This window comes from Gordionus sp. m RMFG-2023, chromosome 1, assembly GCF_954871325.1.
Source record: "Gordionus sp. m RMFG-2023 chromosome 1, tfGorSpeb1-WG-v2, whole genome shotgun sequence".
Lineage (NCBI taxonomy): Eukaryota > Metazoa > Nematomorpha > Gordioida > Chordodea > Parachordodidae > Gordionus > Gordionus sp. m RMFG-2023.
The window spans coordinates 47,973,830-47,989,885 of record NC_088775.1 but is presented as its reverse complement, the minus strand read 5'-3'; the positions used below and the strand labels follow the sequence as shown (position 1 = coordinate 47,989,885).

The 16,056-nt window shown below is 30.4% G+C and overlaps 1 protein-coding gene across 3 annotated transcripts in view; it reads left to right on the top strand.

Annotated features, from left to right (window-relative positions):
- LOC135922386 (chromosome-associated kinesin KIF4A-like) overlaps positions 1-10,218 on the top strand; it is an 86,456-nt gene extending 76,238 nt beyond the window's left edge. For 2 of the 3 annotated variants that reach the window (XM_065456773.1, XM_065456772.1), the window contains exon 22: positions 9,826-10,218. In XM_065456773.1, the coding sequence (XP_065312845.1) occupies positions 9,826-10,158 (333 nt within the window). In that variant the 3' untranslated portion in view covers positions 10,159-10,218. Of the gene's footprint in view, positions 1-7,036; positions 7,130-9,825 lie in introns of those variants that run through there. The other variant, XM_065456774.1, reaches the window with a different exon arrangement.
- Positions 10,219-16,056: the final 5,838 nt, after the last annotated feature.

Genomic DNA, 16,056 nt, shown 5'->3' with positions numbered 1-16,056 from the left:
GGGCAGATTCTTCTTCCAGATCTAGAGAGGATTTCTGTAACCTTGGTGATACACTATCTACCAGGTATACTATATCCTAATAGAATATGGCCATGATATATGATGACCAGCTTCTCACCCACTCTTAAGTTTGGTCAGCAGTTATTTTGCTTATTATATAAGTTTTGTAGACTCTTATAACTTATTAGATGAAAATTTTATTTATATAATTCTTATAAAAAAAATCCTCTTTTTTACACGAAAAAAATTAACTAATAAATATATAATAACATTTCTTTTTAATTAACAATCTTCGAAGCGTAAAAAACATTATTATTATTTTTTTTAAATAAAATACAAAAATATCTTTGACCTCATTTCTTTTTCATATTAAAATATAATATATCGTTAACACCATTTTAAAATACATCAGCGTATAAGCATTCAATAAATGATTCCCATAATTTTTTGTTTAAACAATATTTTATGCCTGTATTTCTTCTTTATCACTTCATACACTCGATCAGATCTTGATAATCATCCCAGTATTGTTTTTAGAAGGTCGATTCTAACGTTGCCATCCTCCTTTCTTTTAGGCGATTTTTGTAGTATCCGTCATAACTTGTCTGAAACCATTGAAATCTACATCTTTATTAACCAGGAACTATCCTTACATATTTTCTTTTTTTTTACAATTTCCTCTTTCAACCATTTCTATGCACTCTCTTCCGTAATTGATCCCTGTGCCTGACACCTTCACTATTATCATCAAATTTTACCTTATTTAATTTGTTTCCCAAATTTTCTATTACTACACCTTTCTCCCATTTTTTAGTACTTCCATATAATCTAATCCATACTAACTGTCCTACAGTATATTCCAATTCCCTTCTATCAATATCCTCCACAATAACATTCGTTTTACAAGATACTAACATATCCAAAAACATTCTTACCTTCCGGCCTATCATTTTTTCTGCTGGAGACAAACCATCATTACCCATCGCATTATTATAATACAAATGCTTCATTCACATTTCTCCTTTTCCACTTTTGGTTTTCTTCAACCATCCTTTAACTGTCGCTACCATCCGTTCCGCCTGCCCATTGGAACTGGGATGATACGGTGGCGTTAACACATGATATACACCCGTCTTTTCACAGAATCTCTTGAATTCTTCCCCGATAAAAGCCGGTCCATCATTCGATACTACAGTTTTCGGAATACCAAACTTCGACCATACTTTTTTAAAATGTTTCATCACAATATTCGCCGTTAAGCCATGAATTTCTTCAAATTCTATCCATGCATCTACACTTAATATATACTTTTTTCCTTCATATTCGAAAAAATCAACATGAACCCTCTCTCCTGGTTCTACAACTTTTGGCCATGTACTATTTTTATCCTTACGGGGCATGTCAGACCATGCATTACAAATCTCACATTCTTTTCCCAATTTATCAATATCCTCGTTCATTTTCGGCCACCATACGTACTCTCTTCCCCATTGTTTCATACGAATAACTCCTTGATGACCCGTATGTATAACATTCAAAATTTTCTCCCTCAATTTCCGGGGTATAACAGCTCGGGTTCCCCTCATAATACAATCGTCCACTATAGTTAATTCTGTTTCAATATTTTTGAAAACTTTATCATCATCTTTCCATGATCTTTTTCCCATTAGACATAATTTAACTACCGCTAATTCTCTATCTTTCCTTGTAAACCTTTGTATATGTTCCCATGTCGTTGGGCTACCCTTTATACTTCTCATTATCGTACGTACAAGACACTCTTGCCTATTTTCAATTTTCAAAATCACCGATTCATCCAAACTTTCGCCAGCACCTAACCTTGACAAAATATCAGGTAACTGGTTCTCTTTTCCCCTTCGATATTTTAAATCCAAATCAAAACTTCCTACTAACAATAACCATCGCTGAAGTCGAGGCGATAACATCAACTCTTTGTTATCTTTCTTGAATAAATGGATCAACGGCTTATGATTTGTAAAAACAACAAACTTCCTACCTATAAGGTATTCGCGACATTTCGTTAATCCAAAAATCACAGCTAAAGCCTCTTGTTCTATCACTGAATACCGCTTTTCTACCTCTCGAAACACTCTCGAGAAAAATAAAACAGATCTTTCCATTCCATCTATCAAATGCAACATCGCCCCACCAACTCCTTTATTACATGCATCTACAGCCAAAACTACTTCCAGATCACTATTAAAACACACTAGAATGGGCTCTTTCCCAATTCTCTCCTTTAACGTCCTGAACGCAATCTCTTGTTCATCTTTCCATTCAAAATGTACCCATTCCTTAATAATTCATATAAAGGCGCAGCTATTTCTGCAAAACTCGATATAAACCGATGGTAATAATTTACCATTCCTATAAACGGCTGGACCTCTACTGGTCGGCCTATTCAAATTCGCAATACTCAACAAATTCTTATCTAACGGTTTTACCTCCATTCCATTATCCTATGACCCAAATACGTTACTTCAGTTACTCCCAACACACTCTTTTCACGACTCGCCTTTAATCCTTTATTTCAAATTCTAATAAATACTTCTTCTAGCCTATCATCATGTTGTTTCATCGTTATTCCTACAACCAAAACATCATCCATATAATAAAAAACACCCTCTAAACCTTGGAAAACAGCAGCCATTGTCCGTTGAAAAATAGGGGCTGATACACTTAACCCAAATGGTAATCGACAAAACGTAAACAATCCCTTGAATGTCGTAATCGTCAACAACTTCCTAGTCGTTCTTGCCATCGGTAATTGCAAATATGCACACGAAAAATCAATCTTGGAAAAATATTTTCCCCCTTTCAAACTGGCCAAAATTTCTTCTATTCGCGGTAACGGATATTTCACCTCTACTACCCAAGGATTCAAGGTTACCCTAAAATCTGCACATAACCTCAATTTTCCATTGGCCTTTCTAACAGGAACCAACGGAGTTGCCAATTCACTGTAACCAATAGGACAAATAATTCCATCTCTCACCCAATTGTCCAACTCTTTTTCCATTTCCGCCCTCCATTCAAATGGAACTCTTCGCACCGGACAATACTGCGGTACAAAACCTTCCTTTAAACGGATATCAACTTCATAATCCACTAAACATCCTAATTTCTCCTCAAAAATTTCACTATAACTATTCATTAAAACTGCCACTGCAAGCTTCCAATTTTCCAAACTCGACAATTGTTCCTTTCCTTCCCCTCCATTAATCTCCTTTTCCTCTTTTTTTCTTACAAATTTCGCCGGTAAATTCTGTAACACTGGTATATCTTTCTTTCCATTATCCAGTTCCTTATAATTTCTTGACTAATAATTTTCTCCTTTATTTCTTCTGTTTTTGTGACTATTTTTATTTCATTTTATATTTCGCTAATTAATACATTTTCTACAATATATTTCTTTTTATACCTCTCTAGGATTGTCATTTTTCATAATATTAACACTTTGCGACAAGTCAGTATATCTTACCTTTCTTTTTTTAACTGGAACTATCCGCGTTTGAGACATATTTTCTTATTCAAATTCACTTTTCCGATTACCCATCACACCATTTCCAATGATTTCATCTTTTATATCACATAATTCTCGATTTTCTATTTCAACGTTCTGTTAATTTCATTTGAAAAGATACCCCAAAAATTATTTAATGGACCAATCTTAACAATCCATTCCCACCCCATAATCGTATCCACTTTTTTATCAACAATCCACAAATTTAAATAATTAACTATACCATTTATCACAAACGGAACTTCAATTTTTCCTAAAACCTTTATTTCCGATCCGTCAAACTGTTTAACTCTCATCTCTTCTTTAATTTTACTCCTCTGGCCAATATTCACAAAAATTTTCATAACCTACAATCGATATCGCAGCACATGTATCTAATAGCATAGATATTTTTCTACTTCCACACGAGGACATTTATCCTTCTCACTTATGTCCTCTAATTTTAAAATAGGAATTCTATAATTTTTTGTAATTTCACCATTTACCAGATTTACATTTCTTTTATCTACTAAATCTCTTTTAACTTCTACATCTCCACTCACACGAAATTTCATTTCATTCTTTAATGTAATACCCTCCATTTTATTACTTTCGCTATCATTTAGTCACCTCTCTCGACATTCTATAGCACTATGTCCTTTCTTTCTGCACTTAAAACACATAATTTCATCTTTACCTTCTTTCAAAATATCACTATTTTGTATCACTCTTACATTAGATGCCGGTGCTAAGTATTTCACTGCCGGTAATGCTTCCCCATTTATCGGTTCTCTCACATAACAATTCTCTTTAGCATGTCCCATTTTTCCACATCTTTCACATTGAAATGTTCTTTGATTATTTCCCATAATACGATACGTCGGAACATAACATTTTTCACTACTATGTCCAACTCCTCCACATCTATTACATTTAATCGGTTGCTTGTTAAACATTGCACCGTTCTGAACACAATTTCTACTTATATGCCCAAATTCTCCACATGAATAACATCTTACATTTTGCATATTAATCTTTGGACGATTAAATCTATTTCGGAAAAAATTTTCTTTTTCCCAATTTTCCTTTTCATTTCTCTGCAAGTTCATTGACGTATTTCGTATTCCTTATCATTTCTTCGATCATCTCTTTTGAAATCCCTTTCATCATACCTTCTCTCACAATTTCCTCCATGACTATAATTATTTCGTTTATTATATCTCATTCCATTTTCATCTTTAATCTCTATTTCTCTTTTATTATCAATATCTTTTCGTTCCTCTCCCGATCTAATAATATTGATACTTTTCCTCTCTATCATATTTTTAATTAACTTTTTCCATATTTCATCCTTTAAATTTAACATCTATTCCTTAATTCTTACATTTTCATTAACGTTTTAAACTTCCTGTCATTTTTTTATTTTTCAATTTCATTATTTTTCATTTCAATTTCCTCCATAATTTTTATTCTATCTCTTTCTATAACTCTTTTTATTTTTTTCCGATGTAACATAATACCAATTATCCATAAACATATCACTACTACCGCTATGATACAATTATTTCTCTGTGGAACCATTTCCACATACTTTTGAGTTTTTATACTTCTTTTATAATTAAACATTTATTCTTTATTCACAAATTTATAAAAAATTTATTAAAATTTTTATTATAAATATTTTAACATTACTAAAGGTTAGACAATATATTAAACCTAATATAATTAATAATATCAAAATTATATAAATGCACATCATTTTATATATTCCAAAAAATTTTTACCTTTTTTTTTTAAGAATTTTTTTTTTACCGTGATTGTATATTTTATTAGTACACTGCGTCCACTCTTACCCAGATATCTTGTCCGTTGCTTGAATAAAAATTAAACGGCACCACTTTTGTAGACTTCTTATAACTTATTAGATGAAAATTTTATTTATATAATTCTTATAAAAAAATCCTCTTTTTTACACGAAAAAAATTAACTAATAAATATATAATAACATTTCTTTTTAATTAACAATCTTCGAAGCTTAAAAAACATTATTAAAATATCTTTGACCTTATTTCTTTTTCATATAAAAATATAATATATCGTTAACATCATTTAAAAATACTACAACAATAAGCACTCGTAATCTTTAACAGAATTAATAAATGCAATTTTATCTATTTTTAAAAAAACATTATAATAATTTTAACTTGATCCATTGGGTTTATATCTTCAAAAAATGAAACCATGGATTTAGAATTCATTTCAAATAATTTAAAATTAGTGCTAAATCTAAAATTTTGAGCTAAATTCACCTAAATCTGTATTTAACGAAACAATATTTCGAAATCACGCGATAAATACAAAATGATGTGTTTTTTAAAAATCGTAGCTATATGCTTTCGCGATTCAAATCGCGTGATCGGTAATGAATGCTATATGATATTTATTGTATTCTGTATTTATCGCGGCTAAATCGCAATCGTGCCACTTGAATTCAGGATTATGTGAAATATAAGGCATGACGCATAATCTTTTTCTGCTTTTAATAATTTTCAATTTGCGAAAAGGTGAGTGGGTTGGATAATAAGTAACTATCCAGCTTTTTAAATATTATCAAAAGGCTTCTTCTGATAATACTGGAAATATATATTTGGTTATGATTTAATTTATAAATATATATAGAATCATTTTTATTATGTGAATAAGGCTATCAGAAAAAACCTTCAATGAATTGTACCGTATTTTACTGTTTAGCTGAAATCCTCGTTTATTTTGTTTTACCATAGCAAAATAAATTAGGGCTCATTATTTGTATACATGTTTCTTATAGTCATACCTATAAAATAAAATTTATCAGAAGTTTATAGCTTAATTAGAAGTCATGCAATAACTATTTGTATGATATATATCACCTTAGGGTAAATTTATAGATAAAACGGTTAAAATATTCCGTCTAATTAATACATAAAATGTGCTATTTTTGATGAAATGTTTTACATTTCCAAATTATATTTATTAATTTATTCTCAAATAATGAATGTATATCATAATTGCTCTATTTTATTCAATAAAACAATATTGTTATGTTCAATATTATTTTAACCACTTTACCCTGACGCTTAACCATTTTACCCAGGGTATGGGGTTAAATATTGAAAATGGACACACTTCACATAATTAATCATAGTTCATCAAGTATCAAATGTAGAGCGCTATACTTTTTTATAGGTGAGGGATTTGGCTACATATAAATCTATTTGCTTTGTTCTATTTTGGTTTCCAAATGTTATTATAAAAATACAAATCAATTCGTTTTACCCGGTCTCCCATATTTATTTGAGTGTGATTATGTAAATATAGAGGCTACATCAAACATTTATATCCTATAATCAAAGCAAAATTTATTATTCATTAACAAATATAAATCTAACCCAGTACCTTGGCTACCCAATTCATCATACTTATATACTCTAAAATTATATTTATATATATTATTATATATTAATCGAAGCCTAGGTTTACAGGCCTGTGATGGGAAAAATGCGGAAAAAAACTTAAGAATACTTGCTTCCATTTCCCCGCTTATACCAAATTTCTTTTCTCTTGCTACCAATCACCAACAATCTTACAATTCAACAAAGAAAAGATACTTTCTGTCGAGGGTATCCAACAAGGTGACCCTCTCGGATCCCTTCTCTTTAGTCTTGGAATCAATGACATGATAAAATCAATAAACTCTTCATGTACTCTATCGCTCCACGCTTGGTATATTGATGATGGAATCTTGAGTGGTCCCAGTAGTGAAATTGCCAAAGCAGTCACCATAATTAAAGAAATGGGCACAGCCATTGGACTTTCGCTTAACCAGAGCTGGACTTTCGCTTAACCAGAGCAAATCTGAATTCTTACTTTTAAATTCTAATGCTCCCAACACTCACGATTTCAAATTCACATCAAGCGTTGAATTAACACATCTAGGATCGCCTGTTGGAGGACACGAGGCAATAAGCACCTTTCTTCATTCCACACTTGACATACTCCTTAAACTGGAGGACATCTTTACACTTCTTCCATCACACAAGTCCTTTTTTTTGCTAAAAAATTTCTTTTTTATACCAAGGATGACTGGGATGCACCAGTGGTTGCTCGCTGCGTTGAAACTCTCTTATCTAGCATGCAATCTACCGACCGCACCCTATTCTCTTCCTTGCTCAATGGTACGGGACATGAGTTTCTTGAAACCATCCCATCTACCAATCTTCAGCTTCAACTATCCAACAATGAATTTACCCATGCCATCGGCATTCGTCTAAATTGTTCCATCACTCACCCCCACATCTGCTCAGGGTGCAACTCGCCAGTTGACTCGAAGGGTAGACATAGTTTACATTGTCGCTCCTGCAATGGACGATTCATCAGACACAAGCAATGTAATACAATCATCCAACATGCTCTGAAATCCGCCCAAATTCCTTCCACGTTAGAACCACAGGGTCTTTTTAGATCTGACGGTAAACGTCCTGATGGGATCTCTCAAATCCCATGGAGGAGAGGCCAACTTTTGGTATGGGACTATTCCTGTATTGACCCCTTGGCCCCATCCAACCACGCCATCAACATCCTTGACCAGAAGGAACAACTTAAAATTTCTAAATACACAGAAATAATAAACGATCATTGCTTCATCCCAATCATATCAACCACTCTTGGCACCTTCGGCAAACTCGCCTTAGAATTTTTCAAAAACTTAGGATCACAAATCAGCAAACTCTCAGAAGAACCACGAGAGGGTTTTTTTCTTCGTCAACGATTATCCATAGCGATTCACAAAGCTAATTATATCAGTTTCAATGGTAGCCTTCTAGCCAAAGAGCTATCATAGACAACGCTTACGTCCCTTTTTCATTTTTGTTTCCCTGCGTCACACCATCTCCGTTCTTTTTTTTAATAGTATTATTATATATTTTTCAAACATTTTTAAATATATTAAAATTTATTATAATGAAAATTTAAATTATTATACCTTATATTGATAATAAACTATATAATAAACATTTAATTTTTTAAAAAATAAAAAACTGCGGGAAAACGACATATTTTTAAGATAAAATAAACGACTAAGGCCGCATTTATAGTAAACGCGTTTTGTTCAAGCGTTGCATTATTTAGCGCAGCGTTATTACATAATAAATTTATAAATATGAAACGTTACAATGATAAAATTTGAAAAACATATGCGATGCGTGGATAAAAAATATACGATACGAGATACGATTATAAAAGTAATAGCGAATTCAATTAAAAGATATATAATTTTTCTTAAATATTATATAAAATAATTATCTCTATTTTAGTTTTATCTTAAATTAGTTTTTAAACTGAATCAGCCGTAATAACGCAACGCTTGAAGATAACGCTTTTACTATAAATGCAGCTATAAGGGTAATATTTGTGGTCAAGGGTTTGTCTATTTTTAATTTGGTTGGCCAATACGATTTAGGGATTAAAGAATTTATCGCTTATGAAGAACCCAACAAGTCGACTCCAATCCTGTATCGAATCGAGTAAGACTTGGCATGGGCTTAAATATTTGGTTACATGTCAATACGACGAATAACATTATCGCGAAAAGATATTTACGTGAATGCATTACTGCTAATGTACTCACAAATATTAACACGAATATATTATCTTGAAAGCCGAATACATTATCGTAAAAATATTATATCGACTGCATTAGCGCAAATGAATTGCGCTATTGAAAGTCAATTTAGCGAAATTGCATTTTATTTATCAGCCTTTAGACACGCCAAGTAGAGCCCTGAAGTCGGGCTCGGGTCTAAAACAATTTTTTATTAAAATGAGCTTGGACGTTTCATGTTTTTTTTTGCTCAGGATAATAAAATTAATGTTTTCTCATATAATAGGACATGGTTAAATTTTTACTTAACTGTATAAAAATGCGTTTAATTATATTTTCCAATTAAAAATTTCGGGCAGTCAAGCTCAGACCTAAAATTCGATCGGACTCAGGCCTAAAAATAAATATAATTGTTGAGTTGCGTTCGGGGTGAATAAATTAAATTTTCAAGCGGATAAGACCAAACAAGGCCATATCCAGACAGAACGTTTTCTCGAAGCGGTTTTCTGGTATAGCTGGCCTCAGATCTAAAATTAAATTTGTATCAGCATGAAAATTGTAAATTTTTTATTTTCAAGACGAATCTGGATTCAAACCGTTATGTATGAAATTTTTCTTATATTTTAAAAATAACTAATGAAACCTTCTTTTTTCATCTTTTAAGGATGAACACCAAGAATTAAATGAGACCTTTCTCTTGAATGGCAATGCCACTAAAAAATATTTGTGTATTCCACCCAATCAATGTAACGATGGCAGTTTAGCCAATGCTACCTTCAACATGGATTCCGTCGCATCCAATTACTATAACGAAAGGAATCCTGATGGTATCGACGACATCTTGGATCAAGATGCAATTCTTAAGGGTAAAGAGAAACGCGAAGATAATAACGTTAACAGCACCATCAATAATAAGTTTATCAGGACCAAACGCATATTCCAGACAGCCTTCGAAACACAGAATTTTTTTTCCCCTCACGTTTCAAAAAAATCATGAAAAAGAGCCTCTCAGCTGTAACATTTATTTTCATTTGTCAAAAAAGCTTTTATTACTAATAAAAATATAGGTATCCTAAGAATTAAACATTTGTTTAAAAATTAAATTGTCATAACAAGTTTCTTCTTTCGAATTATTTTTACAATCATTTTATTATTGTTAAATTGACATAATTTAAATATTCTTCACTATTTCATTCATCCTAAAACTACTGTTAAATTTCGCATTTTCTTCTCAACAATATTGTTAATAAATTATTTATTTTGTTAATTTTTTTTTACATTAATAAAATCAGTCAACTTTTTGAAAAAGAATATTAATTAACGACTAACCAAGCTCTTAAAAAAATTTAGATTTGTTCAGGTTCAGCTAAAATTAAAAACTAAGGTCCGGTCCATGGAGCTAGAGAATCTAATAAGTTGAAGCAACGCTTAAATATTAATTAAACCAGTGTTGTTCTATCGCTACCGCTATTTTGCATTAAAAGTAGCGCGTTATCTCTAAGCTATAGGATATTTTTTACTTATCTCCATTTCCACATATAAAAAATATGACTATAATTTCAAATATATAATTTTTTATTGCATTTCAATAATTATAAAATTTCTATAATGTCAACCCCAAGGCTGGAGCGACGATCAGAAAGTACTAAATTATCGTTTAAGCACTTGGGGCAATGCATTAAATTTAATATACATATTTTTTATAATAAAAATGCGTCTAGAGAATTTTCAATAGTATTATTTATTTCAATCTATGATAGGTGGCGTTTTTATCTGACTAGAGTATCCTGGTTTTATATATTTTTATTTAATGTTGCTCCTAACAAGTTGCCCTTTGGATTCAGTCAAATTAATATATTGCCAATTTAACTTGAAACTAGGGTGGACAAAGCGGCTATGTTTATCCAGAATATAATAATTTATAAAATATTATCATTAAATAGATGAGTCTGATGATAAAATGAGATTGATTTTAATTTATAATATAATTCTTAAGTAATATCTTATGTACACTTGAAATATAACATGTTTGGACAGGACCAGAAAATAATCCAATCGACAGAAGGATTGGGACAGGCCAGTTGTAGCATGCTGCGTTTAATTTCTATTTTAGCATGCTCCCAACATACAGGTCTCTCGTCACTTTACTTAATGGATCCGGGTATTAATTTTTTGAAGTCATTCCTTCCAAAAATCTTTAACTCCAGCTAACCAACAATGAGCTAACCCACGCAAGAGAAATCTACCTAAATTGCACAATAATCTTTCCTCACTTCTGGTTTGGCTGCAGAATCACAATAGACTGAAAAGGAAGACACAGCTTACGTTGCAGATCGTGCAAAAGACGAATCCTCAGGCACACCCAATGCAATTTGTTGATCTAGCAAATATGGAAATCCGCCCGAATACCCGCTTTACTTGAAACTCCAGAACCTTTTAGATTCGATGGGTAGTGTCTGACGGAATCACCCTGATCTTTTAGAAACGAAGCCAATTTCTGGTTTGAGACTATTCTTGTATAGATCCATTAGCCTTATCCAACCAAACTCTAAATCTACTTTATCAAAAAGAACAGCATAAAATTTCCAAATGTTCAAAAATATCTGAAGATTACATCTTTATGACAATAATATCCACTACCTTAACCTCCTTTGATAAGCTTGCATAATCATTCTTCAAGAATTTAGGATCTTATATCCGCGAGCATACTGGGGATCCGCGAGAAGGCTTCTTCCTAAGACAGAGACTGGCTATGGCTATCCTTAAAGTCAATTATGAAAACTTCATTGGCAGTCTTCTCTCCACAAACCCTCGCTAGATTCACTTTTTCTTCATTGTTCTTATCATTTTACACTATATTTCACCTTTATATTATATAATTTGGAATTTATTTTTCGCATATATTTTGTGTTGACTTATATTAACTTTCATTAAACTTGTAAAATCATAAAAAAACGAAAAAAAAATAAGTAAATATAAAAAAATTTATAAACCCTGAACCCTACATTTAAAAAAAGGTTTGGAGCTCTGGTTCAGTAAAATTTCAGAATTCGGGTTCACCGCTCTGGTTTTTTAATGGGGTAATTTTATTTTAAAAATATATAGGTTTTTATTTTTTTATGTATAAAACATATTTTTGACGGCTTGACTAAACTGCAAACGCTTAATTTTATTTGTTATAAGTGTAAATAATAAATGGTGTATAAGATGCCTTATAAAAAATCTTAAGAATATAATCATTTTTTTAAAATTTTATTTTTTGTAAAAGTGAAAATTTTGTTCAACAAACCCCAATAGCTGGGTGAGGCAAACCACTTCAAGGGGCTTCCTAAATCATAGGTTTTTTTAGGCCAAAATAAATTGAAATGCATTTTTATTTATTAATAATGATATGTATCAGTGGCGTAGCCAGGATTTATCCATAGGGGGGGGGGTTAAAAAATTTTTGGGGGGGACGAAGCCCCCAACTCTGTGCTCTATTAGTGTCTAATCACTATAGTAACAAGCATGAATAAAAAAATATTAGTAACAATTTTGGCTAAATTTATTATTAATAAGCGACTGAACACTGAAAACATTATTCTAAAAATTTAATCTATGTTTAGTCAATTTAAATTAATCCATATAGTTTAGAAAGAAAAAAATTTGCTCCCCGAACCTTACATTTTTTAAGATCACTCAATATACCTGATTGAGTGTTAAAAATAATTCTTTTTTAAATTTTAGATATAGATTTTATTTATTATTAAAATACTTTAGTATAAATAAAATCTCTTTATTTAACTATGCATTTATTTTAATGATAATATACAATAAAATAAATTTCAAAATGTAGAAATTTTTATGTAGATTATTATATTAAAAATTTATTGTAAATAACTATTAAAAAATATATAATTCAATAAAATATAAGTAATTCTTGTATGGTATTTTAAAAAATATAATTTAACAATTATAATTAATACAAAATAATCTATAAATATTTCTTATTGCAAAAGCAATACTTTTATTAAAAATACATAAATATTATGACTAACAATTCATTATAATTAAGTTTTGCATATAAAAATTTTATGACTAAGAAAATATGATAATCATATATTTGAATTTATAAAGAGAGGTCTACTTTTCTCTGAGATTTGGCTAATTCATCTAGAATCAAATTTTTATCTAGAATAATCTCCTTATAAATATTTAAAAGGGCTAATCCATTTAAACGGTTTTCACCGGTGCTATTTCTTAAATAGGTTTTTAACCTTTTCAAAGTTGAAAAAGACCTTTCATTGGTGCAGGTACTAATCGGTAAAGTAGCTAAAATAAAAAGTAATGTTTTGATATTTGGCAGGGAATCTAAAGTGCAATTACACATGGAAAGAGCCTGCAAAGCATTTTTAGGTCTCAAAGAGTACTCTATTCTGTCGAGATTTTTATACCAAAATTCGACATCACAAAGTAACTTATCATACGATCCTGATAAATCATCAGAATAAAACTCTGAGATTTTCTTAATATCCTCTCTCGTTTCATGTGTAATCAACAATTCAGACTCAACCGGCAGAAGAAAATAAAAACTTTTTAAAATAAAATTATGACTAATAAATCTTTCTTTTAATTGAAATAAAAATGTGTCAATAAGGCGAATAAAAATATTTATTTTATAAAAATCCTCAATCGAAGAGGCATCAATATTTAAGCGATTTGACTGTCTAGAAACTACTCTAGGTTTAAAAATTTCAACCCTAAACAAATTAGCGATCTCCTTTACTTTCTTGTAAATATTAAATTTTTCATCCACATTTTCTCTGATATTTGTTAATATTTCAACAATATCCTTTGCCCTATTCATAACCTCTCTTAAATCCAAATTAATTTTTTGAAGTATTTTGCTAAAATCATAAGTATAATTAAATAAAAAATATTAAATTTTTCATCCACATTTTCTCTGATATTTGTTAATATTTCAACAATATCCTTTGCCCTATTCATAACCTCTCTTAAATCCAAATTAATTTTTTGAAGTATTTTGCTAAAATCATAAGTATAATTAAATAAAAAATATACACATTGAATTGATATTAAAAATTGTGGCTTCGTAATCGCCTGTAAAAAATTTTCAGCATCTGAGGAATTCTTTTCTTTGCTGGATACGTAGGATTCGAGTGCTGCAAAAATAACTTCATATAATTCTATGAAGAGTCTCACTGATTGTTGTTTTTCTATAAACCTAGTTGGGCAAAATCGTTTTAGTTTTTTTTTTTGGATTATTTGAATCAATATCATCAAATGTTCGGTAAATAACTCTCTTTTTGGGTGGTGTGAAAAAGTCACAAACCGACGATATTGTTTCTAAATTTTAAAAAATATATTAAATTATAAAAAGATATCTACAATACATAATAAATTCCAATTAAATTAAAAAATTTTTTACGTAAACTGTTCCGGATGTCTCGAATTTCACATGCCTCGGATATCATAAAGCGGTGCTATAAAGCTCTCTAATTCTTGACTGCACTCCCTTAACATGACCACTCATTGAGGGAGCTCCATCATATCCCTGGCCTATCATTAGATTTAAATCTAGATCTTGAAGGGATGCTAAAATTTCTTTGGCTATCGTCTCTGATTTAGTGTCATGTAAATCAATAAATTGAACAAAGAGTTCCTTCATTTTATAATGACCTGATTCCATATCAATAAACCTTATTGCTATGGATAATTGCTCTATGTTACCAACATCCGATGTCTCATACGCTAGAACACTAAAAAATGGTGATGCTTTCACTTTTGTAGAAATTTATTTCAATATAAACTTATTGCATATGGATATAATTTCATTTTGAATGCCTGGACTAAGGTAGGTGGCATTTTTAGCCGAGCTTTCAAAAAGCTTTATATAATTTTCATTATTGTTGCATAAAAGTTTCAGCAATTCCTTAAAATTCCCTTCATTATGAGAAGATGAAAGTGTTAAGGTGCCAGCTGATACTCTATGAGATCTTAATGCTAAGCCCTGCCTCCCTAGCCAAATGATTGCATCAATTATTATAATTATTCTGGCTCTGTTGGTTTAACAATATCAATTTTTTTTTATTCAATACATTAGATATTGATATCTTTTGATTCATAGAGATGGCTTTTAAAGCATCAGATATCTCACAAGAATTGAGATGATATTTATTTTGTTCATTATAATTAAAATTTTCAAGACCATCTTTCCATCTTGTATATACTTGACTTACCAATGTTTTGAGTTTTTGTAACCCGGGTCCAGCATATCTTGGTGAAAAAATGACGCACACTTTACAAAAAGCTCCCTTTTCATTAGCTGAATAAGCAAGCCACTTATATTTGTTAAGCCACGATGTTTGAAATGTTAAATTTCTTTTATCCAAAGACAATGTAGCATTTGTCAGGTGCCCAAATATTTTCCACAGCCAACAATTTTTCATTATCATTTTTAAACTGAAATTTTAAGTATAATGAAATATCTTTTTGAGGACATTGATTTTCTATATTTTTTTAAAAATTTTTAAATATATATTTCAATGTGAATTGTAGAGTTCAGACCTGAGCAGCACAACAAGAAAAGAATATAGTTTATTAAAAATATATCTTAAATAAAGATTCAAGTTATCTATTAATTTAAAAGACAGTGTAAGACATAGGGAAATTATTTGTTTTTATCTAAGATACAAGTTTTCACAATACTGCCCAACTCTGCTTGTGAATGTTGTAATATCTAAAGAATATTTGTGAATTTACAATAATCAAAATGATGAGCTTTTCATATAAAAAGGGGTTATAACTAAATAAAGCACATTGCAAAATTTTAATAACTCAAATGAAAATATAATTTACAAATAAAAAAATAGAACTCAATTATATTATAAAATAC